This window comes from Bombus vosnesenskii, unplaced genomic scaffold (assembly GCF_011952255.1).
Source record: "Bombus vosnesenskii isolate JDL3184/JDL3185 unplaced genomic scaffold, Bvos_JDL3184-5_v1.1 scf7180000013273, whole genome shotgun sequence".
NCBI classification, from domain to species: domain Eukaryota; kingdom Metazoa; phylum Arthropoda; class Insecta; order Hymenoptera; family Apidae; genus Bombus; species Bombus vosnesenskii.
In genome coordinates this window covers 852,735-880,584 of record NW_022882931.1, presented here as the reverse complement: position 1 = coordinate 880,584, position 27,850 = coordinate 852,735, and the positions used below count along the sequence as shown (strand labels likewise).

Here is a 27,850-nt window from a genome sequence, read left to right as displayed (position 1 = left end):
TCATTTCCTCGGATGCGTCGTCATCGAATCTCGGTTGAGAAAGCGAGTTGAGTCGCGAGGCTAAACTCGCCGAGACGCGCTAACAAGGCGGAACCGGGTGCCGATGTTAGAACGAAGGAGGTCCCTTAACGAGATCAGCTCCGTGGAAAGACGCGGTGATGCAGATCCGCGTGATATCCCGTGGGATTGCCACGTAGAAGGAGAAAGAGATAGCCTTTGACATTCCGCGAACAAGCAGCCAGAGATGAAGGGAAGGGAAGAAACGGTGGGAGCAAAGAAGAAGAAGACGAGCAGAAGAGAAGTCGAAGAGCGCGGAGCGAATCCGCGTCTTGGAAGACTTCCTCGAGCTCATTACGCCGACAATAATTAACGTTGCTTAAAGTGTCGTTATGGAAATAACCGGAGAAGAGGCACCACCGAAGTGAAGACGAAGTAAGTTCCTCCGAGCGAGGGAGTGAAAAGGACACCGGGAGTCGGTGGTGGAATCGAGACCACCCGGTCGAAGAATAACGAAAAGGAGAGGATTGGAAAACGGCGGAGAGAACAGAGACGGCGTATAAGAGTCGAACGGGGTTAGGGAAGAAAGAGGGACGATCCTTACGCTATCCAACGCATTCTACGATGGAAAATGTTTCCATTGGTGCCCCGTACCGGGTTGGCCCTCGTTCGTTGCCCGTTTGCACTCAGCCCCTCGCCCGTTGCTCTGGGGAATATAATTCAACGATCCTCTCCCGGTGAAAGGCGAGCAGAGAGGCCGAGCAGCGGGGGGAAGAAGGGAAGGCTCGCGTTGAATGCCCAATTATTATATCGTGAAATATCTGCTAGAAAATTGGATAATACACTCTCTCTTTCTCCGTGAGCAGGAGACGGCCTCCTGGCTCTGGCTGAGCACGGCGGACGGTGAAAAAGGAAGAAAAGCCGGGGGCAAGTGGGAGTGAAAGCAGGTGAGAGGGGGAGAGGAGCGAAAAAATCGAGGACCAGTCAGTGAGCGAGTGATAGGAAGGGGCCCTGGTGGTGAACGACGCGGGGGTGAGCGAGAGAAGATGTGGCTCACGCACGGTGTGTGTGCATAACGGCCTCTACGTGGGAGAAACGCGAAACCGCAGAAAACGCCAGTCAACGGCAGCCAGTATGCGGAAACCGCGGCGGAATGACACTCGTGCTCGCGCTAATTGGGCCCTCGAGGTGACGCCGCCGAGAGGGATGCTCTTCCACCCTCGGGACCATCCTCTCTCTTCTCTCCTCCGACCTGTTTCTTCGTCCGTCTCTGTCCGGCTCGACGGAGGTTTCGTCGCGAGACCGTCCCACTCTTTTCTTCTTTCGCGGCAGACGAGGGTTTTCGGGGGTTGAAAATGCCTGGAGGACGAGCCGGAAAGTGGGGGAGCTGCGACGCGGCGGTAGATGCACGAGGAAAAAGGCTGATCGAGGGAGCGTGAGAGGGCAGAGAGGATGGCGAATGAAAAGAAAAGAGAACGAGAGAGAGGACACGCGAGAGATCACATTAAATCTTACCGGGTGCACGCCTCTGCAGAGCACCTCTGCCGTACCACCTTTTCAATCCTCCCCCTCTCTGCCATCCCCTCTGTGTGAATTTCCGGCCGTCCCTGCGAGCGTTATTCCGAGACAAGGACAAGCGAGTGGAGAAGAATCGAGCGTAAAGCGACGCGTTACGAACGTTCGCGAGAAATAAAGTCCTCGATGACAAACATCTTCTAGGCAGAGAATCGACCGAACCTGCCATTCTTCCACTCCTACGTAATAAACCATCGTAACGGAACCAACAAATGGTAAATTCGAATTGCAAGCTGTACGTTGAAGTAGTAGTCACTCACCGAGCCGAAGAAGGCGAGGGATCTCCCTTCGGGCGCCAATGATCCACGCGATTCATCTGAAACAATGAACCGTTCGTCAGTCAGTGAACGATGTAATTTCGGAAGGCTGGAATAAGAAAGTACGGGCAACAGAAAGGCTGAACGCGGCCAAATTGCACTTTTACGGGGTTGCTGAATAACCAAGAATCGTTGCAAGAATTCGAAAACGAAACAGAAGGGATGAAGGAGGGGGAAGGAACAGTTGGTTAAGAGAGGATGAAGGGAAATGAACGAGTTAACGAGCGAAGGAAGGAAGGAGTTCCCCGAAGAAGACGCTATCTTGGGGCATTTATATACGCTGGCGAGCTCTTCGCGCGCGTGTATATATATTTTATTGCGATATTCATAACGTTTACAAAGACGCTTCGCGAAACTGCCTCGTTAAATATTTTACGGTGCGATCGACCCGCCCTACCGCGTATCCGCAATGCACGAACCACTGAAGTGAATCGAATTCAATGGGGACTTCTATAGATGCGTGCAGCCCCGGCGAAAAGTGATGGAAAGACGGAGTAAATCACGATTCTTGCCTCAAGAAATAGGGATAATCTATCGTCGAACGATCTGTCTCTATTTAAAATCATTTTACGTTCTATGCGCCGCGGTAATAAAATTAAACGATCTTTTAATCGTTATCATTCTTCCATGCGCACATTCTAGTAGCGTGTTGTTGTCTCGATTATTTCAACGACATTAGTAAATTTGCGTTTTCTGTTCCCGATCCTATCGACGAAATAGACATCGATAAAATCGATTCATCGGGGATTTCGATGCGTTTGTACCGAGAACAAAAATTCACGTTCTGCTGCAATATTTTATTTCGTATTTTGCTAATTCTCGCTTTCCTATCGATTGCCCCGTTCCACGTTTCTCCTCTCGTTCGTTGCGTAAATAATCGTTGCACGGCGAAAGAAAAACGAACGTGAAATGGGAAAAGAGGAAGAAGAGGAAGAACACTGTTCCCGTCAAACCAAGTTTCTAGAATAAAGTTTGCCCATCGTTGGCAAAAGGAAGTTTTATTACGCCGTTACGAAGACGCATCGTGCCGCGAAAGATAGTTTTAATGTTTCTCCCCGCGCCATACGAAATCCTCACAGCTGATGTCCAAAACTATCCGCCGATTCTAGACCTCTTTATTATCTTCTCTTCTCGACTTGTAGAAATCGCAAGAGACATTACCCTTTACGTACCACCGAAACACGACGGAGTATGTGGTATCTCCAAGAATTTTCGTTTTATTACCTCGCAAAAATTCCACGATCATTTCGCGGCCAAATATATTAGCATAGATTTTAAATGCGGTCATACCTGATGTAATTATCAATATTCATCGTCTATAAGAGGTCGGTAGTACGTACTTTTCGTAACTGCTTCCAGAAATGCGAGATATTTCGCGAACAAAGGAACAACAACTTTCCAAATAGATCATTCGTCATTTCGTTGCACGATCGGAGGAGATTAAACACTAAAGAAAGCTCCAAGAGTTCTTCTCATATCGCATACGAAGATTCACATGATTCCACGAAGAAGCTTCAAACCATAGCGACTAGATCGTTCATGCATCGGCAGAACTCCGGACAGCGTGCATCAGTCATCTCCGGAGGAAGACAGACAGCCACCGGGAGGAACGTTAGAGCGAAAAAAAAAAAGCAGATCGACGTTGTTGTTGTCGTCGACGACCCAGCCCTTTTCACCGCTACGAAGCTAGAAACCTCGAGAGGGATTCACCGCGAGCAGAGTCGAATGAGCAAGAATGAGCCTTGGAGAAGGAGCTCGAAGCTCCAAGAAGGTGAAGAGAGAGAGAGAGAGAGAGAGAGAGAGAGTGTGTGTGTGTGTGTGTGGAAGGTCTGAGGAGATTGCTGGTCGGACTGGCCCTCGACCTCGATTTTCAAAACGATTTTAACTCCGCGTCGAGACAAGGGAGCGAGGAGGCGGGGGTGGTTGGTTGCCGCATTCATTCGACCATTTCGGGGGTAGTACACCGCCTCCGAAATAAATGACCGAGCATCGGGGGCCAGGCATTCATAGACCCGGCACTGGCGCGCACTGCTTTGCTCTAGTGCCTTTTGGAATTCCGATTGAGGAGAGAAGCTCGCGCGCGCGCGCGCCAGCGCCTGAGCAAAAGAGACGAAAGTAGCAGAGGCTAAACACAGAGAAGGGCAGAGAGAAAGAGACGAAATGGATGAAGGCTGAACGCGAACAGGCCAGCGCTGCAACGGATGGATCGGTGTATTTCTGAGGAGGGGAGGGACCAGTGGGTGGAGGAGGCGGCGAGGCTTCTTTCACGTCAGGATAGTGAGCGATCGACCAAATCGCAGGTGAGTGGCTGCGACCGCGTACAATTTATTTATATAAACGCCGAGTCACCCGATTATTAATGAGAACTGCCGCCTTCTTCTGTCAGCAGAGACTGACGAGTTCCCTCTCGCCGTCCTTGCCGGTGACGCCGGTCCCCTGTGCCCTGTAAACTCCTCGGCCGACTGTCGATTGATCGATATTCTACCGCTGGAATGAGCTATCTCTCCGAGGAATCGTCTTTTTTTTTTCTTCTTCCGCGTCAAAGCTATCAATTTTGTATCGCTTTGCTCTTAATTGAAAAACCTCGAACAATTATGTTGCAGTCAGAAAGAACGCTTAACAATTCTGATTGACGTCTTCTTTGTAGCGTATGTTTTAAGCATACCAATGCTTAGATACATTATCACAAATCAGCGAAGATATTCGCTCCTCGATTCTAAAACTATCAGGAGGATGGCTATGGATTTAGCACTGCTTCTACGCGCGATTGGAGAACCTCGAACAATTATGTTGCAGTCGGAAAGAACGCTTAACAATTCCGATCGATATCTCTTTCTCAATGTACGTTTCAATTATATCGAAGCTACCACCGATTACCACAAATCAGCGAAAACGTCCAGCTCTGGTTTCACAAGTGTCGATAAGCAGCAACTTGTATAATTTGTATACTTGGAGTAAATCCAAACTCAGATATCGCTAGACCGTGACTATTTATACATTTACGAGACAGTTGAAAATGAAAAGAAAAATGCACGTATGCAGATGTAAAATATAGAAAACGTAGTACTCTCTATAGAATTTTGCAACTGAAACGAATCTCTGCTTTGGATCTATCTCGCTAATTGCATTCACAAAAATATGAATTTGCAATTGCGAATATTCGCGGTCTGGTTACAACGTATCGGCCAAGGTACACGAACGCTTATTGTATCGTACGTGCTACTAAGGGTTGGAAAAAGTCTCGTTTCATCGAGCCGTCATCAGTCCCAGTCGCGTGTCAACCCTTTCACGCTGGATGCTTCTAATCGGTCGGAAATCAACAAAACGCCAGGTAAGTTACAGGAGATCCATCGTGAAAAATTCGATGTGCCACCCGCGTACCCTCCTCCTTTTTTCACTGCGTGCAGCCGCTTTATTGCTCGGTAGACTGTATCCTCCGTGTAAAATGTGGCACACCTGCACCTGGCTGCTCCCTAGCCATTGACGAGTTAAAATATAAAGATCCCCGAGGACGTACCGAAACCGAACCAGCTGAGTTTTGACTGCCGCAATCCACGAGGAAACTCTCGACGGGAGGGCGAAGACGAGATCCCGTTCTCTAAGTTTTCCTTCTTCTGAAAACGACTCGACCGCCTAATGTGTCCCTTGGGAAACCACCAGGAATTTTTGGCAAAAACAAGGCGTGGATGCACTTCAGACCCACGTTTACCATTAATCAATTCACCGCTGCCACGAGCTTCCTCCGTCTTTTTCGCACCGTGAGAAGTCGAACCGGAGCACGTGATATTTTAATGCGTCGTCTTCTGGTTCGTTTCATTCGACGGAGAATCTCCGTGGAATTCTCGAAGATGTATCTTGCGAGATTCCTCGCAGATTGTACAACCGCAGGCCAAAAGATGACACGAGAGAATTTCTGTCGTGTAACGTCCGGAATCGATTACCTCGATGACTACGTGAACGCGGTCGAATTTGCGAAACCTTGTGGATCCAGACGAAGAAAACGTAGACCAGAATTTACTCGTAAAACCGACAATGTTACGCGTGATCAAGTTTCGCATATTTGTTTTCGACAAAAGTAGAGTACTCGCAGCACCTTTTAATAGTGAAACACAGTGAAACAAACCTCTATGCAGATATCATTTTCCGGTATCCGAAAAAATATAAATTTGCGTAAAAATCTACAGTACACGATTATTAATAGACGGTAAAAAGAAATTTGCTTTTAAAATCTGAAACTATTTCACTCTATTAACTATTAAAAAGAATTACGTTTCTTGCAATCAGAAACATTAAAATATCGAAGCTTCCAAAATTCTTGTCCAAATTGCGACAATCAAATAAAAATGTTGACTTCTCTCACAGGCAAGAATTTATAATTTATACGGTAGAACGTATGAATATTCAATGAAATAAAATAGAGTTACAGCGCAGCTCTATTGAACTTTTAATCATCGACGTTAACTTCAGCGAAGCTCGTAATTTCCCAAATCTTTTTTCCCGATTTTTCCCGACGCGAAGCTCGCGGGTCATCAATAAAAATAATCCCAGCTTTGCGGCGGCTTACCGATCACCAACGTCTCCCAGTTTTATTTATTTTTAAACCGCTACGCGTCATTGCTCGAGGGTGTTCTCGGGGGTGGTTCCGGCCACGGTGGCCGTCGAAGCGAACTTTCAAAGGAAGCTGAGAGGGGTGCAGTGTACCGAAGGGGGAAGGAGGGGTGGCTAAGAACCAGGTGTCACTCCGCGACTGTACAAAGAAGTGATGGATGTCTAGCACAGCTACCCTCGTAACGTGTCACGACCTCACCTCAGGTGTCACTGTAGGTCCACGCCTCGTTATCTTCTCGATAGGGATAAAGAAAAGCCGATCTTTTTCATTCGCAAAGCAGATGCAATCTCCGTGAGTAATTTTTTTTATTTACTAAACTTGCTAAATATACTGATAAAAACGATTGCAAGATGGTTTTCTGTGTCGCTTTGATTTTTCTATCCATTTTTAGTAATTGTCTCGAGATCAATTTTTATTATCATACACAGGCTGTTTATGTACTCGTGGATAGTTTGATTTGAAGGCGTAAAAAATACACATACGGCGTACAAAAATACGTAAAACATAGAAAGCGTGATACTTGTTGCAATGTTTGGCGAGTTTTTGCTTAGTTTCCATTTCTTTGATTGCGTTTGGCACGCGAATAAAATCTTTCAAACAAACCTTCCAATTGTTTTCACGATCTATCTATATGATAATTCGTTTAACATTAAAACTAAGTTAAAAGCGCATATTATAACATCCATTCGAGAATATAGGTCCTCTCTGGAACGTTATTTCTAAGCAATATCAAAATCTTTTTTTATTCATCTCTGTGAAGAATCCTCGGAAGACCGGCAATAAAGTTCCACCGACAAATAGCGGTCCTGAAAGCGAAACGTTCCTCTTCGCGTAATGCTTTTCAATTACATGGTTTTCCCTTGAATTTTCGAAATTGACCGGAACCGATGAGGTTTCGATGGTTGTATCGAGGGTTCGCCGAGAAGAGCCCTTCGAAAATTCCTGGAAAGTACGATGTCTTCGGAGATCCTCTGCGCGCAGCATTTACGCGAGTATTTTGTTGGCCGGATGCTTCATTCATATCTACAACGGGCGGTCTCTGAGTTGCGAAGATTTTACGTACGAATCTCTACCATTTTTCTCTGTGGTCCTCATCCAAGTTAGCCCTACTCGCAGGACATCCAGGAAGTAAAATACACGAGAATAAAAATAAAACATGTATCGTTCTAATCATCTCGAATTTTGCATCGTAGAATTTTTATTCCGTCTTAATCGTTTTGCATTTGAAGTCGTAGATCGAATTTTGTCCAATCACCTTGGATTTTAAATCAAACTAAATCTTGATTATGAGTTTTATCTTTTCGAGGAAAAAAAGGGAAGATCCCGATAATCCAGAGAAGTGCAAACAATGTAAGAATCTCATTCACGCATTCACGTGTGCATGGATACAAACAAACGCGTTTGCAAGTTTCCCGCACTTCAGGGGCGAAATGTTATTTTTTACCTGGAGAAATGTCAACCCCCGGTAAGAATTCGCACCAAGCAGCATCAAGTCGCACCTGGACTCATCCCCGAGTCACTTAAATCGTAGGTGGCGTGAAAATTGAATGGCCAAGGTGTGAACCCTAGAAAGGACTATCCTCTGTTGCGGTGTCGTCGTAGCAAAAACTGCTGGAAGGTTCTGCGCGTGTTTTCTAACACCTGGAGAATCGAAAACTCGTCTCAAAGTCGGATCTCGGCTTTATTCTTCCGAACCACGGCTCCCTTTTTCCTTTGTGCGGCCACGCGACCATCGAAATAAAGGAAGGACGCGTTTAATTTATCTATTTCTTCGAATCCCTGGCTTCATTCTTCACAATAGGGACATTTAAACCATAATGCTAACTCGGTAAAATCAAGTATACACATTCATACGATGCTTACATATCGATGTACGTATACTGGTATCAACAGCGTAGTATTAAAGTTCAATAGCGTCTATTCTTCGATTAATATTTTAATCTCAATCCAAGGGGACTATCAATTCATTTAATTAAGAAACTGTTGCATCGTACCTCATCTGGTTTGTATTAATTTGTAATGTATCGTTCGTTAGTACGTGGTTTTATACATTTAGTTTGCATGTATGTTTCATACGGAGAAAATATCTGGTAGAAGCAACTACAGTGAAAATGGATCGTACGTAGCTGACATGCAAAAATTACCGTTTCGAGGAAGGCGAAGGCATGTCAGATTCTACCGATTCGTAGGAAATGTTCGTCACTCGTAGTGGCAGGAGCGCGGGGGTGGGTTTCTTTCCCTCGCGCAGCCCAGTGGCTTCTTTTTCGTTGGGATAGGTCCTGTCGGGGGCACCTCATTTCCTTTTGAGTTGACCGCCACCAGAAAGGGGGAGGATGGGTTCCACAACGACAATCCTTCCCCCTCTTTCCACCCCCGCTGCTTCAGCATCATCCATTGAGTCCGATCCGACAATGGACCGTTGGTCCACCGCGCAGAGAGAAGCTAAACCGTGAAAGAGCAACGAGGAGGAAACGACAGGCGAAGGGAGAAAGAGGGTGCACAGGTCTCGGGTATATATCTGAAAATACCATTCATACACGAAGGCTAAAGTCACCATTCAGAAACGACAATCCCAAAAACGAGCTCACTACCGGGGAAAGTGCGATGGACTCGCTGGTACTTTTGTTACCGAGCCAGTCCACTCCATCCTTTGGATGTTCCTCGAAGACGTACTGCCTATAAGCCTCGTGTCAACCTTTCACAAAGCTCGATCCACCAACCAAAACGCTGCAACTACTGTTTATCGTGAGATTTTCAGCCCATCGAGGCGCCATCAATTCCACGTTAAATTCAATTATACAGGGTGCGTTCGAAAGGTTGACGTCAGTCAAACTTTGGAGCAGCTAATACAGCCAAAGTAACAGAACCATAGCCATATTGCTAACGAGATGTGTACTTCGATAAATACAACGTATGCATCGAAGCTGCTTCCTTATCGCCATAAAGCATTTAACTGTCGAATGGTTCTCGACGAAGGGATGAATTGCACGCTTGGTCATCAAACTAGGGCGAAATAAGGTCGACGACATTAAAGGAGCGCCGGTAAACCGGCCTCTAAAGGTTTTGCTCCCTGGAGAGGCAGCGAGAAAAGGTCATTTGGCTCCGTGATGTCCGTTTAATTGCCTTAGCAGCCATCGTCATCGCGAGAATAGAGCGTCGTTTCGTCCAGTTATCGAAACGCTGTACTTTCGGAACTCCTTTGAATCACAGCTTCCTTAATCCTTCCTCGACAAGCATATTTTATAGCTTCCGTGGTCGAACCAAGTCTTACAAATCGCTCACGCGACCCATGTTTTTGTTATTTTAGGATTTTCGACCAGAATCTGAAAAGATTCCGGAATACCTCGTGGGGAAAGATAACATTTCGCTTCGGACAAGTTCACGAGTGAAGTTTCGAAAGTGTAAATGACACAGGCTGGCTACACGGGATTAAAATGCGAATAAGGGTAGCTAAGTCCGGTCAGAGTAGCCGATAAAACGAACGACGAGAACAAGCGTGTAATAATACGGATAGGGGCGAATAGAAATAGATAAAAGTAAGTGAAAGAGAAAGGGGCAGTGAGATAAAAGTCGGCAGAAACAGAGAAAGCCGCGGGGAGACAGAGATAGGAACTTGGTCTGACAAAGGACGACAGAATCTCTTTGTTCTCGCGGCTCAACGGCTTCGCTCCGTGGCCGCGATGTTTTGTCAAGGTCACTCTCATTCACCCCCTTTGCCGGCTGCCCGCCTTCATCGCCAGTTTTCAACTGGTCTTTGACGACGTACGTACTTCGTCTCGTTTCTCACTGCTTCCAAGCGATTATTAATAATCAATTAATTTCCTCCAGGCACTGTAAAACCTACATAAGTTTCATATACGAACGACCAACGGTATATTACTACGAAAATTAGTCGGCTGTGAATTTATAGCGTGTCTTTTGTAGCCCGTACTAGTAGGAAAAAGTATCATATTTAATTTTCAATCGATTTCTATTTGCTCGCTCGAATTATTAGGATTTGCCTCCATATTGCAGCAATCTTGCCAATTTTTCGAACACGTCGATGTAAATGAAAATTTCTGACCATACGATCTCGATGAGAAAAGTGAAAGAAAGTTGTCAAGCTGTCGATACCGTAGATGTAACGTTTACGTAACGTCACGACAGGGAAGAAAGTACGGAAAGGGGATGTACAAAAGGGAGAAGGTCGGAACAAGTTGGGAAAACACTTAGCCGCGCAACTAATGCTTTTATCGCGACCCTTGATTTCGGGCTCGGCCGATTTTCGGCACAAATCAAGGCATTTGTCCCCGGGACGGTGGTAAATATGTTTTCTAGGTCCCCCGTGTGAAATAATGCGTGCAAGGGCCACGCTTGCGAGCGCGTGACAATATGCGCCAGCGTATCTGCCGAGAAGGGTGTGAGATAGACCGAGTGGCGGAAGAATGGTACTTTATTAGTACCGTGTAATAGCATTTCCAGCGGGACGTAAAGATGCCAAATGCTCGGTGTCTCAGAGTTATTGTCTTTGAGAAGTATAGCGGAAACGGAGGCGCATTGCCTGTAAAATTTATGGATTCCAACGTTCATATTCACAAGATGCGATAGACTCGTCTCCTAAAGGCTATTTAGATGAAATTTCGTTCCATATCGTCGCGATAAAACCATCAATTTTATTTATAATTCCATTTGTTCGACTTCATTGATTTATGAAACAAAAGTAAATTGCACTGAGATTAAACGTCAACCATGACGATGCTAACGTGATTTATTTTACCCCTCGAGAACCAAGCATTGGTTTGTCATAATATAACAAATACTTCAACTGCTTCAAGTTCCATAAAATCGTAGAATCTGGCTAGAAGACGTAACGACGACAAAAAAATCTTGGCATTTCATTTCCTAGCTACAAACTTAGAAACCAAACTTGATGATGTAAATTGATCGAATAAAATTGCAAATGGAACGTTGCATTCTTAATGGGTCAATGATAAGCTTAAAATCTACACAGAAACGTATCACAACGCGGAAACCAAATGATCATCCCTCCTAACCTAGTGTACCCCGTTTCTCCTTGATGGAATATCGAATCAAAGCCTGCAGAATTCCCAACCGTCTCTCAACCCAAAGCTTCCGCGATTCTCCGCTCGAATCGAATTATCCTCGTCGGATTGCACGCGGGCACATCCTCCAGTCCTCGCGGAAATAAAATGCCCGGGATATGCGTTCCAACCTGGCGAGTTCGTCGACTGACCGCCACAAGCACGGTGGCAGCACCTACCACTCCAAGGGGCAAACAACCCCTGAGCTTCAGTGACACGGGGGGTGGAGTAGCCCCGTAGGTAGAGGAGGAGAAAAGAGGAGGAGGAGGCACTCCATCGCAGTCCGTCGCCTCATCCAGAGGGTGGGAGTAGCCGGCGGGGTGGTTTTGTCTTCTCTCCCCTGGCCCTCCACCATCTAACTCGGCTTTAACGCGCTTGCGCTGGAAAACCACCCCCGTGGAGGCTCTATCACGGCCTCTCCCTCGCTCTCTCTCTCTCTGTCTTTCCTCCCGCCGCCACTCCACCCACCCATCCCTGCGCCGCGTGTCCTCTCGCGCGCCACCCCTCTATTGATTTTGTTACAAACCGGCTCCAACCCCCGACTCACCCTCGCCGAGTCTCGCGGACTCTGTTGGAACGATACGCGCCGATGCGTATATATGAGTCTTCGCACGACCGTGTTTATCGTTTATTCGTGTACGTACGCGCGATTTGCATACTCTTAGACACAGCTGTATCTCCGTGAACCAACGAGGCCAACGGGCAACTCAGGGTTGCGACTGGCCGAGTGCTCGGCGATTCTCTATACTTCTCAAGTTGCAAATTCGTGTCACTTTATCGATTCTATTCGAACGATTTCTAGCGATGGATACGGAGATACCTTTGTTCGAAACTTCAGGGTCAAAGTTGGCGGTATATAGCTACGTACAGGGCAGCCTTGCATTGGGACCGCAACTTTTAGGACCGACGTTATCCAATTCGTCTATTCTTCGAATTGTTTTCGCCAAACGATACTCCAGCGATAACCCAATCTAGTACAAGCTAACGTTCCAAGTATCACCGTGTTACTATCGGCTACCTATTCTTCTCGCGTTCCCTTGCATTAGAACTAAATTCGGTCCGGATCCGTAATCAGAAAGCCAGCGAATATCGTTTATCGCGGAGAAGTCGTTCGCGTTAATTCGCGTTCATTCGAGATAGCGAGTTTTTCAAGCGATTACGAGTCCAGTCGCTCGGCATCGCGTGGAGTGTCGCGCACGAAAAGCAAGTGGCACGAAGAAAACAAATAAACGCAATATATTTCTCGCTGTTCCGGTAGCTCGGTTTTTTCCTCGTTACTCTGGCCGATCGTACGCGCAAGCAAGCAACATTCGGGCAGCCACTCGGTGGTCCCCAACTGGTTCAAGTACCACGTGCTCTCTCGTGGTCGCCCTTGCGCTCACGTCCGACCAAGAAGAAGTACTCGAGAGCATTTGCGGTGGATTTGACGGTGCTTCTCGCCACGGGAGCCCCACTTCTGTCTGCCGGTAACCATGGGGTTCTCTGCCAGCGAGCTCCCTCCTCCTTCGTCCCTCTTTCTCTCTCTTTCAATCCGCTTCGCTTCGTTCCTACGCTTTTTCTCGTTCACTTTCGAGAGGCTCCATATGATACCTCGTGATAATCCCCCGCCTATCGACTAGGGAGTTCCTTTCTCTCTCTGTCTCTCTCTCTCTCTTTCTCCTCGTGGATTAAAAGGGTGCCCCCTCCCGGCTTGCGCCAGATTTACATTTTTTTCCTACGTTGGCGGCGCCGCTCGCTGATCCCGAGTCATTTGGACGCCGCCTGGAATGTCTCGTGGAAAACGTCGAATAAGCGGAAATCTGGAAGATCGAAAATCCTTTGAACGTAGGAAGAATTCCGTTCGAATTTTCCTGCAAACGAGACAACGCGGGGGGAATGGAAACTAGAAGAAGCCGCGTGTCTTCGAGACAACGTATTCGTAGGCGTAATGTAGCGTATCGAGAACTGTTCGACTAGAGGAAAAGTTGCGTTCGAATTTGCCGCGTTGATCGAGTCAACGGGGCATGAAAACGGAAAGAAACGCGAACACAACTATCGGAGACAAGAAAAGTTGAAAGTGTCGTGTTCACGGTGCTTCAAAAATGAAATTAAAAAGCAGCGATATTTATCAAGGAGGTAGGGTGAAATATTCAGATCGACATCTGGTGGCTTCGTTTGTGCAAACGAAGCCGGCTTGGTCCGTTAAGCCGGCTCCCGCGTAAGTCAGGCGTACGGAGATTCAAGAGCCTTGTTTCGTGGGATTGCCGGATCTCCCGGCGATATATTGCGCCGGGACGGTTATATACACGATCCAATTTGCGACATCTTCACCGTGTCTACGGGGTGTCCGGTACAAAGCGCGTCACGGTCACAAAGAGGATCAGACGAGAGTACGGGCAACGAACCCAGGGCTCAAGACGTCTCTCTGACGAAGATGCAAAAATTAATATTCATCGAGGCCAGACGTATCGGAAGTTAACGAGTCGGTTTCCATGAGTTGGAGCGCGAGGGTCCTCAAAGAGATGTTTCTCTGCATTGTTCGTAGCTACCTGCAAAGTCATCCAAACCTTTGCAACGATACGGCGAACGAGGACTTGAGACAACTGCCAAAAATTTCAGATCTAAAAGTGGCAACTGCAGGTCACCAGACCGTTTTCTCATAAAGGAGAATCAACTAAAATATCCAGCAGTTCACGGTAATAAAGCTTGTTTTTTCCACGCGAGCGACACGAGTTACGATCGGGTCCGTCGCGAGGATCTCGGGGAGGAAGCTCATCGCCCGGTCAAAGTGGGTTAATAAAGCGATATTAAAGCCACGGGGGGTGTACCGTGACAGAAGATCCCCACTGTCCACTCGGGTGCAAATCTTGGAACTGCGAAATTACGCGGCCCGACACCCTACGATCTCACCGCCATAGCGTTTCATTACCATCCGACTATCTCAGCCACCTACATACGCGAGTTAACTTCTCTCTTTCTCTCTCTCTCTTTCTCTCTCTCCCTCTTTCTGTCTATCTATGTCTCTCTTGTTCGATCCAATGTCCGCACAGACGGTCGAATGCTATGGTATAGTCCTGCTTCTGCTAAACTTTACAAACACGAACGCTTGGCTCGTTATTATCCCGTAATCCTGGTGTTTTACATGTTATGAGAATGCGCCGGATGGCCTGTTACCCCGCGACCTTCAATCTTACGTTATTACGCGGTTACTGCGGATCCACATATGGCTAGCAGCCACCGGGCCGCGCATGATTTTACATAAATTTCACGAGTCGGAACACCTTGCGCCTGGCCGACGACAACCGATCCTTCCTCGCTGAATAAGAGATGCTATGAATTTGTATTCATAAATCCACGGATAGCTTCACTGCTATTCGTTTCTCTCATTATACTGTTAAAAATTCGAATTGGATATGGAACGACGTTAAACGAGATGGAGAAATAATTTACTGAGCAGGCAACGCGATATCAGTGGCTTTCGAATGGTTCGCGTACGTGTACGTTTCTGTCTATAAGCAAAGATTCTAAATTAAGCTGCGACAATTAAAAGACGAAAAAGATCGTATTCGTAAAGATCTGCACAGCAAGATCGATCGAAGAACGGCTCGTCGAGATTAGTCTCGTCGGATCGTGGTAATAATATCAAATTTTAGTTTGTTCGACGAAACATATTCGATTGGAGTTAACTATATCTACCATGGAGGCAGACGAACTCGTTTCAATTGATTTGTTATTTCACTCATGATCCTTCGTCATAAAACACGAAGAATAGAGCCCGTCGTGTCTTGTCTTTGCGATTTTCAAATGTCCTGCATCCTATGGACGGTAGCGTGTCTAACAGATCTCGATGAACGAGAAACGAGCGAAAATCTCGGCACGCGTGCGATTTCCACGTGTGTTTTGACAACTACCCCGCCCACGCGTGTTCTCACGCAGCGGCTCGTGCACGCACGGCAACTCGCCATTAAGTGCATTAGCACGCTTTTAATGCCAGCCAGATCGCATTTATGGGGTCCTGCGCACGGTCACGGGGGTCTGCGCTCGCGTGCACGGTGGGTGTGTCTGGTTTCATTCTTCACGCACATCGGACACGTGGCCGCGGCACGAGCTTCGTAGACGTCGAACGTCCTCTCTCTTCCTTTCCGCCTCTTTTTCATCCCTTGATTGGCACTTTAAAGCCGGACGGCGGCCACGATTGCGCCGCGTCGCACCGAGAAAACGAACGCAGAATACCCACCCGTGTCGAAATCCCTGTCGCCTGGTTCGCCGACGTGTGTCCGCCACTTTGCAGGGTAAATTGACTACGTTTCACGATGAATCGCTTCTCTCCATCGAGACGACACTTCGCCAAGAGAATCATCGCTGCAGGATCAGAACCAACGATTCCATCGTCTCTCGTTTACTAACCCATTCCTCTCTTTCTCTCATCAAATCGAATAACCAAACGACTATATATATATATATATATGTATATAATTCATTTTCATCCGCGATTATTCCCATTTCATTTTCTCCGTTTCACTGTTTTCCTGTCCCGCATCACGGTCAATTAATAGGAGTCATTTATAAGGGCAAACCGGAGAATCTGGGAATCCGCAATCCACCGGGGAGCAATAAATCTCAAGTCGCCGAGCGGGATGGAAACGGAACCCCTCTTGTAAGCTGGTTGTATTGTAGCTATTACCGAGCCATGCATCACTAGGTAACAACCACACGGTTCACTATCTCCGTCTCTCTCTCTCTCTCTCTCTCTCTCTCTCTCTCTCTCTCTCTCTCTCTGTTTGTCCTTCCTCTTTACCTCCCCTTCGTTTCGTTTCCCGAAGGAGAGCAAAGGACGCGGTGTAGAAAAACGGGACGTCTGGGAAGTTTCGCAGCTGATATCGGGCATGGACCACCCAGGTGTGCTGCGCGTACCTTTCGTGCAAGCGTTGGGGTGTTTCGACATTAAGAGAAGTATTAAGCGACGCGTGGATCGCGTTTCGTGAGCCAAGTGAACCGAACGACTCGTTGATGAGCGTATCGCGACATCGAGATACATTTATGGCTTTCCGAATTTACCAGGTAAAGTTGGAAAGAAGGGGATGCTGTATGCTCATCGGGCGACACGATTACGCTGTCGTAAAGATCGTTATCACGCGTGCTACTTCTATTTGTCTTCTGTAACCCATTGACGTACCAATTTTCTTGTACTAAACATTCTTATGTATAAGTATCTTGCACTAAAATGTTGTTTCAGACGATTCACTGGTACAACAACTTTTCTAGATCTATAGTTTTCATTTCAGGTTTCGTTATATTCGTCGAAAGTACGAAAATTTTAATCGAAATGAAGATGACGGAACACTCGGATCGATAAATGTTGAAGTAATTACTTTAAGAAAAACTTTACATCTTTTCTTTTGTATACGCATGACTTGGATACCGGCTGTGACGAAGAAAATAGAATCCGGCGAAGCAAAAAAATCAAGAAAGGAAAGGTCCATGTTATTGTGCCCTTGAATACGAATGTTGTTTTGGGTTACAAGGTTCAGATACAAAAGAGCTATAAGTCGATTTTTATCGCTGTTTCTTGTAACCTCCAGCCAGAGTTACACACCAACGTTACCTGTTTTGGTAATATCCTTTGCTGTAAATGTATGAACGTACTCCCTATCATATTCTATTGTAATGTAATACTGAGAGATACTATAATACACTATACCTGCCCTTACACTTATACTTACATCCATATATTTTTCTATTACAAATTCAGCCACGCGTTCCTCTATCAGTCAACCTCAACAACAAGGAACGGCTATACTGTCTCGGATCGCCTGGCAGATTGTTAATATTTCTCCACTGGTTTAAAAATAACGATACTTCACCCTCTAAACACGGCTGTTGGCAATAAACGAAACGGAAACGTTCGCGCGTATTATATTCATTATCGTATCGTGCTAAGCTTTGCCATGTTACGTGTACTTGAAGGAAAAGACCTAGGAACTGAAATAAAACAATCCGACGTCGAGGATACGAAAAATCGTAGAAAACATTCTCGTGTCCACCATATTCGTGCCAGAACGCCCGAAGGATTCGCGTTCTAAAAGTCACAAAGTCGTGAATCGGAGTGACAAGAGCAACGATAACAACAACCGATACCGAAACAAAAAGAAAACTAGCGTAGAAAATCTCGTGGGCGAGACAGAAGGCCGCGTGCAAACGTGAACACGGGAGAAAGAAACGAAAGACGGGAAGGGAATCCTCGTCCACCGACATAGTCTCTCTCTCATCGGGACGACCATCGGTTGGAAGAACGGAACACGAGCTGGCTGGCTGCACGGGGTGGTTGTCGAGGGGTGGTTGGCGCGGGATGGTTGACGAGGGTGGTACCTACCTTCTCCTCGCGCCCTCACCGGGCGCTATAGTAACAATACGGGGAAACATAGGGAAATCAATATGGCTTCCGTTGCCCTCTTCCCTCTCGTCTCTCCCTGTCTTTCATCCTCACGCTCTCTCGCTTCCTCGTCCAGTTTCCTCTCCTTCTGACACTCTTCAACCCTCTTTCCGTCTCTTTCCCGGCTGCTCTCCCGCGCTCAGCGCGGATGGGTGAACCCATTATGAGGGGGTGTTACTCCGGGCCAATCCCCAACCATCCGGAGAGAGAAACTGGAGAGACGAGAGTCCAAGAAGGGCGCATGTGCGTTGCTAAGGCCACCGGATGGGTCGCGGAGTTCCGCGCGCGAACCCAGACACCCGGTATACGTGGTCAAGCCGGTACAAGGAACATGCCATTATGTACGAACGGAAAGTAACGTGCGTAATAATTATGCCAGCGTGACATATGTGGAAATCACGTTGCTCCAAATGACTCGCGTTGATATGTGAATAACGATACGCGGACCAGCGTGTTGGAATAAATATCGAAAGTCCCCGAGATATTTGGTAAATTAGTATAATTCCATAAGGAGAAATATCTGTATCCAATTTGTAATCTTTGCTCTATCATTTGTCAAATGTATTGGTATTTTGTTTGGTTGACAGACATTTTGAATAATCTTGTGGCAAATTATGATGAAATTTAGAAATGAATAGAATTGCAAGTGCATAAGCATTCGGATGCTCTAGTGGCGCATTCGAGAAACACCCACGCGATGTCCCAAGTCGGTACTGCAGGAAAATGTAATTTCGCTATACTTTGTATAATATGTACACGGATAGGAGAATTTTTCGAAATTTGTAACATATGCAATAAAAAAAATAAACGACCGGAGAAATATAAAAAATGTGGTCATTGTTTGACGGCAAACTACTACAGTTTTGAAAGTTACTTCTTTTCCCAGTTTACTATGACGATCAATTCTTAGTTTGGAGTTTACACAGATATAGTATCTCAAGATATACTGGCGGGACGACTTTCTTTCGTTCAACTGGGGAAAATCGACCTTCGTACATGAATATACAACCCTTTCTAGGATTTTTGATAAGTATGTTATTTCTCTACCCCTTTCAGAGATTTGGTTGTATGGACTCGGACCTACGAGGCGTTTTCTGCTGCACCTATTTCAGAAAGTGCTCGAGGAATATACTTATAACCAAACTGGATAGCACTCTTCGTTTCTGGCATTTGCATCACCCCCTCGCATTCATCCCTTTTGTCTGAAAACAGAGGTTGATGGTAGTCAGGTAGAAATGGTGGCGCCCAAACTGGAAAGGATAATCACAGAGCCCTGAAAATGAAACCACCTTCTAAGGTTTGGAGATTCTTTCTTTCGCAAGCATCCCTGAGTAGCTCCGGACCACGGAATTATACTCTATGAACCATCCTTATATAGGAATTGCGCTTTCTAACGATCACTAGCGAGAAAACCATACATTAATTTTTTACTTCTACGTTGTGAAAATAGCTTAAATATTTTACTATAAATTATCATACGAAGCTCTAATGTCAATAAAATGGATATAATTTATTTTTTATTAATAAACTAATAAAAAAGTAACATCAGGATGGAACGTTTCATCCCAGTAGCCCTCTAGTAGCTAATGAGTAAAATACAGTTTCTAAAAGGGCAAGGGATGAGAAACAAAGGAATCTGCATTACCGATATACAAAAAGGACGAGTTCAAAATTGATGATACCGACGAGTTAGCCAATTTGTCGGTCAAAATTATAAAATTCCAAATAAAATTCAATATTCTGAACAACCTATTCTTGATTTTGGATTGTAGTACATTATTTAAATGAAATATTTTAACGGAAGAATGATATTATTCTCCGATTTTTATACCAATGTACAACTGTCGGTAAAGAAACGCTTTCCCATATTACCACTCTTGGTACAACGAGCAGAAATAAACTAACGTCGGTAATAGCTGAAACTGCAGATTGTTACCGACGAAGGATCAGCATTTTGTCGGTAAAAGATAACCACATCTTTACCGTGCCATCCTATAAAATTAAGGAATAATGCTAAGTTATGGAATAAACTCTACCAAAAAATGTTTTAAATACTATTTACACAAGCAAATGAAATGGACATTCGACGAAGAGTATAAACTCTGGAATAGAAGAATAAACTCTTCATATATTAAGATTCCAATGTAAAAGATCATATACACTAACGTCTATTAAACAGAATTAATAACAAAGAAACACACGGTACTCAGCTATATTATTATCTATAATTAGACATACATTACTAATTCCCACCGAAGATCAGAAAGGTCATGTTTACTTTCGCACACTATTTCATTGTAATGTATACACGTACAATATATTATAGAGAATACACACACGTATTGAATAAAGAACATTGTAGACGAAGAAGAATCTACTAAACGTTCAGTTAGTTGTCGATCAACGTCGTGACGGTTTCCAGCAATCGAAAGTTCATTATAATTGAAGTGAATCAAGAAGATTTTCGAAGCTAATCAAAGGAGGAAGTGAAAAATGGCACTATCTATAGCTCTGCCTCTGTCTGGTTTGGAAGCTGACCATTTCACCTCTGTGGGGGCGAAAGATTTATATGAACAGGGTTTGAGAACTTTGAATGGTATTAGTGGACCGATATCGCCGAGTACCGCGAGCGAATCAAGTGGAATCTGCAGTTTAGTACCTTCCAATGAATCGTCCACACCGGATCAAACATCAGATTCTTCCAGACCAGAAACGCCAGAAGAAGAAGAGGTATACGAATTGATAATAAGAAAACAGAATATTCACGCAAATTTACATTTCTTTGAGCACACGGTTAAAAGAGCTACTCAGCCACTTCTTTCATCTAATTTGGATATTTTATGTAAATATTTTTATATATTGAACGAATTCTATGTCTTCTTGCGTCTTTAAATTTCTCATAAATGTATGATAATTCCAAGCATAGTGATAAATAAACAGTGAGGTCATATAGGACATTTAAATGTGTAGAGTGTGTACAAAATGCACATAATTCAAAGTAAAGAACATGTTATAATACATACTTAGAGGCTGAAACATATTTCTAACTCTATTTATATGATATCTATTGTAAATATTTCTTTAAATGCGAAACATATCTCTATTTGTCTAACTGTGTAGCATCACAAAGGTTAACTGTGAAAAACGTTAACAATCAGGAAAGCTATAATACCATAAAATCATATTAAAAAAAAAATAATAATAATAATATAAAAATAATAAAGAAAGATGAAAATTGAAAATTTCGATTTCGTTTTCAGGCTCCGATTCGTATCTTTTATAGAGAACGAGATATATTAAATTTGGGTGCGAATCTCAGAGAACCATTCTGGCAAATGAGAGTCCCAACGACGCCTCGTTACGATTACAAAAGTTTCATAGAAAATAGATCGGTGTACTATCGTTTTGTCGGAGAACAGGAACCAACGAAAGATTATCCAACAGTGAGTTTGCCAATTTTATCAACTGAAAATGACTACTGCTGCAATAAGGTCGGCAGTTCTACTTTCCAGTAATTTCAACCGACCACAATCAAATGAAAGTGAATCAAAATCGAATAATTTTTTGACATGTACTATAAATAAATTCATAGTCAACTAATATTCGTTATAATAAATTTTTGCGTTTTTTCTTACTGCCTTCCTTATTGCTGCGAATCCTATGACTTTTTAATTTACATGGCAACGCACGGGAAAATACTTCAAAACAAATGAAAAATTCAAATCAAAATACTTTTTTTCCTATAATGTCAAGTTTAATACTAACAACAATTTAACGGACGTCTCGTATCGAAACATACACTAAACTCAATTACGTTACACGATACACAATTATTTCTCTAACTATTCACAAACTAACCTGATTTCTTGTTATTTCTTCGAATTTCAGTTACTATTACGGATATAAATAACGTATTTCGATATGCAGAATTATCCTAACTAATTTGGAGTCTCCTTCAAGTCCTTTGCTCTAATTAAACGTAATAATTCGTCTATCCTTCTTCCAGTCTATTCGTCTCCGAGAATATTTCCATTCCAATTACTTTCTACCCACGTGGAATATTTCCTCCTTCCTCTTCGGTTCTATCGCTCTCCGCCGATGCCTCTAAGTTTCGTCTAAGGATTTCTAGCTTCTCTGGTTTCGTTGCTTGATACTGATAAATCACTGGTAAACAGACGATTAAACAGACTGTCCAAAACCTAAACGGACGAGATTTTCGCCAGTAATGGTTGTCAGGAAATGCCGCGATTGTTGCGCCGACAAAGGAGACTTTGCTCAGTGATTGTGGAAAACGGTGCAACAACGATAATATTCTGATTTCTTTGACGGCCTAAAAATCGTGAAACAATCGACGAAAATTAGAAGATTTGCTAGTGGAAGAATTAAAATCCCATTTGTTCGTTCAACGTACTTTGGAAAATTTGCCTCCGAGATCCGATATTCCAACATCTTTGATTCTGTTGTGAACTCGGCGATAACGTGCCGCTAAATAGTTCTGCATTATCAATTTTTCTCGCTGTGCGATATGCTTCAGTGATAGGAATCGAACGATCGAAGGAGATAGAGGCAAAGGAAGGAAATAAATTTTCATGAACTCGACAGGCTCGATCGGTCGTCTTCCTTTGCGTTAGGACTCGGCCATTTTGTGCGTGTCGAAAAAATCCTGATGAAAACAAACTAGAGACAAGTCGCTCGCTGATGATCACACATAACATCGCAGAAGGCGTGGAAACCGTTAAATTTTTCCGATTTCAAGCTGCGAATTTTAAACCTTCGAATCTCGAATATTCAAATTTTCAAATATTTAAATATCAAATTTTCAACTTTGTTCCATATTAACATCATCGGCATTTTCAAATGGGAATTTTCAAATTTCAAACTCTCCACTCACGTACCGCGGATTTTAAATTTCAAATTTTTATTTTTCCAGAAAACTTGTCAAGATTGTGGTTTTTGCGAACCATCGCCATACCTGTTTTAGACTTTTATCGATGTTCAAGATCACCGACATTCAAGATCACCGACAAGGAGAACGGCGTTACGACAACAGACTGTGATACTAGATAGACAAGCGGCAGCCGGCTTGGAAATAGTCTAATGAACAAAACTAACGAAAACTAGTGAATAGATGCGCGATAAAGTGCATGCTTCTTAATGAAAAAGAAAAGGTGATCGCGTATTCGTCGTTAAGTACACGAAAATTCTACCCCGTACTATTTAACAATTAAGAAATTGAAGTTCGAAAAGCGATACGAATTTCTGTATTGAATATTCCAGTTTTTTCTTTTTTTTTTTTTTTTTTTTTTCATGTGCCTGTATCGTGTTGACTGGATGATTGATCGTCAGATACGAACGATAGAGGTTTATTGAAAAATTTTGCGAGTTTTGTTCTTTGATGACACACAGGCTTTAGTTAATCGTACGAGACAATTGTGCCAATTTTCATTTCACGACTTATATTAATTAGCCGTGTGTCTGAAGATTACATTTGCGTCGATTACACGATAGTCGGTAACGGGCCGCGTAATACATTTCTCATATTTTTTTATAATATATTTAACTACACTAGAGAAACAGTACGGGCCCTCTCGCTATGCAATTGATGCATACGCAGTAAATGGCTCGTCTGAAAGATTGTTTACTATTAGGTATTTTAAGAACGTCGTTGCCGGGCGATTCTAAGAATAACCAACAATTGCAATTCTTTTTTACAAAACGTACGGGAGAATGTTACACCTATACGTTGCAAAGGAAAGTTTATATTATTAAGAACATCGTGGAAGAATATTTGAAAACGCTTGAATTTACTTGATTACGTTTAAGAGTTTCCCCTATTTTATGAAACCTTTATCGCCGCTAAAGCACGAAAAATGCCAATTTTCTTAATCAATGGTCGCACATTAATCAACGTTAAGTTGATAATACTAGCTGTGACTTTTTCACAGGTAGAATTATTAATAAGCATTCTATTAAGTATAGAGCACCTCTTTGTGCGCAACGACATAGCGACCTATTATAATATTACGAACAATCGACCAATGCGCTATAATTATAATTGGCTTATACATTTTCACGATAAATGTAATGTGCGTTCACAGAGTATTGTAATTGTACCAAAGCCATTTCGCTAGAGTCTTTACTGACCATTGTTTATAAGCGGGTAATAAACAATATTTCATAACGACGCTATGTTACGCTCAATTATTTAACTAATACTCATTAACCATACGATTTTCATTCATTATCATATAACTCTTAATGAATCTTCTACTCTTCTGTATTTATGCATCTTTCTCTCTTCTATATTCATGTATTTTTTATAAATAAATCAAAGCCAACGTGCATGTCATCGAACTCTTAATTGCTTAACATTTCAGAGAAACCAATCGTTACGGAGTTAAGAAGAAAGTAGAAGAAAATCTGAATGCAATATGCAACAATTGCGTAAAAGTTATTTAATCTGATTGTTTTATGGAAGATACCGATAGGTTGATTACAAAGAACGACTATTATTAATCTTAATCACGGTTCAATCATGAACAAACTTAGCTTGAAATCTCCTAATTCTCAGAGAATTACTGCTGACCTGCTTTTTTCATTCAACTTGATTAATGGCACTATCTGTTGTCCGCAATTCCTAGAGTCGATTATGAAGTTTTATGCATTCACGGAATCATTTAGATTTTCACGATCTTTCCTTCAATATCCAGAATCGTGTTAGTCGTCCGCGTAACGTTGAGAATTCGTTTGACACGATATTACGCTCTTTCACAGATTCTACTAGTTTTTTTACAGAATTTCCATTTACAAACTTTTGTAAAGCCCTAAAGCGGCTGTAACGAAACTACTGAAAACTTGTAGAACCTTTTACGAGTGTATTATGCGCATTATACAAAACATTTTGAAAATTCATTAACACCGCAATGAAACAGTGTTGGTAAAGTTCAAAACGAAATCTGTAAATGGATTCATCGCTGAATCTCTCCCTTCGTATAATGTCTATTTTATAAATTTAAAAAATGTGAAACTTCGATTAAACTTTTATCGGTCTAGCAAAACTATATATTATGTAATTTTATTAGAAGATCACAAGTAGAAATTTTCAACATCGATTCGTAAATGATGATGAAATTTCGCTCTTGTAACAAGAGAATACAGTGGCGCGCTTCAGTTTCCAGCCAGAGCGAATTTTTGAACCTGTTATCCAACTAGAGTATTCAAAAAGCGATATCTAAAAGAATTTATCAAGCAATAATAATAATAATAATAATAATAAAGGTGACGAATAAAAGAAATAGTATAATGCACGAATAATGTTACACAAGCTACGATAATACTAGTTGTTTAAAATTCTTTAAAATAGATCGCTTTTCAAATATAAAGTAAGGAATCTATCTGGTCTGAAACTTTTCCACGTCGCTGTATTCTCTCTTGTAAAGCGAGCCTATCGCAAATACGATGTTACGATGGATTCAAGCCGCGATCTCCAAGATCTAACGCGCGAGCGCGTCCCTTTCGTGTCCGCCAACTATTTACACGTGCCTGCAGAACGCGAGAAATTCTCTATCGCAACGACAAGAGTGTAACTGCGATGGTGTAACGTAAAGAGACGTGCGTGCGAGCGTGTGAAGGGATGCGCGACGCGAGCGTGCGAGGGCCGTGCAAAGGGATGTGCGCGCACGCATGTACGCGTGTAAGCGCGAGTGCGTGCGTGGGTGCGTGCAACGCGCGCGAGAGATGTGCACGACGACTATTCAGATATTGTTGTTATTGTTGAGGGAACAATCGCCCGTCAATAGGCTGCCCCGGCACAATGTATCTATTCAGGTGCGGTCAGGGGTGCTCAATCGATCGGCCCCCCTTCGCTCGCGATTCACGAAAAACCCTCGCGAAAGAACGGAGCTAAGCCGCTCTTCCAAAGATCCAACGTTCTCTCCAGGTTTCACAGTTGACTCGAGATATGGTTTCCTCTCTATGAAACGGATTCGTAGCGTTGCGAACTGGATCAAACGAATACCAAAGTTGGCCGGCGATTATGCTCTTCGTTTTAGATGAGGTGCACTCGTAAAAGAATGACTAAGCGTAGGATGATTTCATCGGATATCGGTGGGTATCCTTCGATCGATGCTCTTCTCCATGGAACGTAGCTAATGATCCAGTAAACGTTGGAACGAGCGCAGAATATTAAGCAGCGGTGCCCGCGTAATTATCAGTTTCACATTTAAATAGCCAGGCCGGTTTGGCATTAATGCCATTGATTAGATCGATTGTAGCGGGCCGCTAGAAACACGGCTGATTGCGGGCATAAATCGGCTATCGCTTACAATTATTATTACCCAGCCTGTGCTGGTATTTAAACCGATAAACGGCTCGCGGAATCGCGATGGCGTCGCGTCATTGTTAGATTAACGCGTCGGCGTTAGAGAAGAGCATTGAAAAGCCCCGGATGGACGGTGGCGGGAACGGGACCAGGCTTCGGCTTCGCCGGTTTCGGCAAGGTTGAATCCACGCGGAGGGAAAAAGAGGGCGCAATGTGAGAGCCACTGCTTCGCGAGTGTACCAACCTTCCCTGCCCATAGCGATGATTACGTATGCGGGAATCATTGTCGAGTAACGCGCGATGCACATGCAAAGGCCAAAAATCGTCGAAATCAGTCGAGTTCAACATCAGCATTGTACCTGGCCTTTGTCTCTGCCTCATTGTTGTCGGTACTCGGTGTACAACGTACACGTACGTACAGAGCGAGCCGGAGAGAGAGCACGCTGGGATAGTTCGTTCGCTGGTCCAACGTGAACCACATACACCTACAGGACCTTCGCTATTTGCTATTTATGCTAGCGAGATCCCGAAAATCGGAGCATTGTTGCCGGTCCGCTCTCTGGCATTGACTAGAAAATCGATTCGAACGTGGACGCGGACGCGCTCTGTGAAACTCGCTTTCACCCTTTCCAAAATATCTGTCCACTTCGCGTCAATATTACAATTTGGATAAATACGCGACTCGACTCGCCATCCGTGCTCGTTGCAGATTCTAACCGCGACGATTACCCCGCGGACGCGCCGCTTTTTAGATCCATGCACGCTAATCGACCGAATCGTCCCGGATCCGCGCCACCGCTGTCGCGAAAAACCGAAACAAAATCGCCTCGTATCGCCATCGCCTTGCGTCGCGTTCAAACGTCAACCGTATACGCTGTATATGGGTAACCAGGCCATCGGAACACGTTAGTCGGATTTATGATACACGACGACAAGTTCGCGTCGATTACGAAATAAACGCGAAGCTCGGTTCTTGAGACTCGGACTTGCAAGTCTAAAGCTACGAATGTTCCGAAGCGTTCGAAGAATCTCGTCCCGGCTAATCTAATTTTTTTGACTCGTCTTTTATTTTAGATATTGATAAAAAAAATCAGTAATTAAAGACTGAGAAATATTGGACCTGCAGAAACACCTGAGCCAAGTACTTCGCTTTAAATTTGCTCAATGTCGAGAGCTCAGAGCGATCGAAATATGATCGATCCTTTGATCTGATTGCACCGAATGTGCAAATACTTTCAGGAACATCTATATAAATGTGCATGTATTTATTGTTCCAACGTTTGTAAGGAAATGCATCTTCTGTAAGCATAGCCTAAGACCCACATCCGAAGAACATTGATCGAATCGTGCAAGAATTGATCGCATCCCACGCGTCTTCTCACTTAAGGGTAGGTTGAGTCGTCTGAACGAGGCCGACGTTGAAACAGGACTTGAACGAGGCCGTGAACCCCCTCGTGTAAAAATGATGAAAATTCTTACGAAGTCGTCGCGCTATCTCGCAAAGGGTTTATCTAAGCCAATCTCCGCGTAACAAGGCCG

The 27,850-nt window shown here is 43.9% G+C and overlaps 3 protein-coding genes across 5 annotated transcripts in view; 1 reads left to right on the top strand and 2 right to left on the bottom strand.

Annotated features, from left to right (window-relative positions):
• Positions 1–27,850, bottom strand: part of LOC117231751 — a 201,725-nt gene that overhangs the window by 127,874 nt on the left and 46,001 nt on the right. For both annotated transcript variants that reach the window (XM_033490460.1, XM_033490461.1), the window contains exon 3: positions 1,833–1,888. In XM_033490460.1, coding sequence (XP_033346351.1) covers positions 1,833–1,888 — 56 coding nt within the window. The remainder of the gene's footprint in view (positions 1–1,832; positions 1,889–27,850) is intronic.
• LOC117231752 lies at positions 20,317–24,333 on the top strand. Of its 2 annotated transcripts, XM_033490463.1 has the most exons (3): positions 20,318–20,721; positions 21,252–21,434; positions 22,922–24,333. In XM_033490463.1, exons 1-3 carry the CDS (start codon positions 20,485–20,487, stop codon positions 22,970–22,972), a joined length of 471 nt encoding a protein of 156 aa, XP_033346354.1. In that variant the 5' UTR covers positions 20,318–20,484; the 3' UTR covers positions 22,973–24,333. The 2 variants fall into 2 exon arrangements, with proteins under 2 accessions (XP_033346353.1, XP_033346354.1); XM_033490462.1 differs by lacking the exon at positions 22,922–24,333 and having other exon boundaries at positions 20,317–20,721; positions 21,252–21,521.
• On the bottom strand, positions 21,825–22,775 carry LOC117231755. The gene is made up of 2 exons (XM_033490467.1): positions 22,403–22,775; positions 21,825–22,321 (listed from the first exon to the last, which is right to left on the bottom strand). The coding sequence occupies exons 1-2, from the start codon at positions 22,580–22,582 to the stop codon at positions 22,037–22,039; spliced, it is 465 nt and encodes a 154-aa protein (XP_033346358.1). The 5' UTR covers positions 22,583–22,775; the 3' UTR covers positions 21,825–22,036.

Bases quoted from the DNA above. Each gene is read 5' to 3' on its own strand.
- LOC117231755 (XM_033490467.1), bottom strand. From the start codon at position 22,582: ATGAAAATTTATTTCCTTCCTTTGCCTCTATCTCCTTCGATCGTTCGA. The intron at 22,322-22,402 runs GTACGTTGAACG...CACGATTTTTAG, and splicing joins TCGGAGGCAAATTTTCCAAA to GCCGTCAAAGAAATCAGAAT.
- LOC117231752 (XM_033490462.1), top strand. From the start codon at position 20,485: ATGGCACTATCTATAGCTCTGCCTCTGTCTGGTTTGGAAGCTGACCAT. The intron at 20,722-21,251 runs GTATACGAATTG...TTTCGTTTTCAG, and splicing joins AAACGCCAGAAGAAGAAGAG to GCTCCGATTCGTATCTTTTA.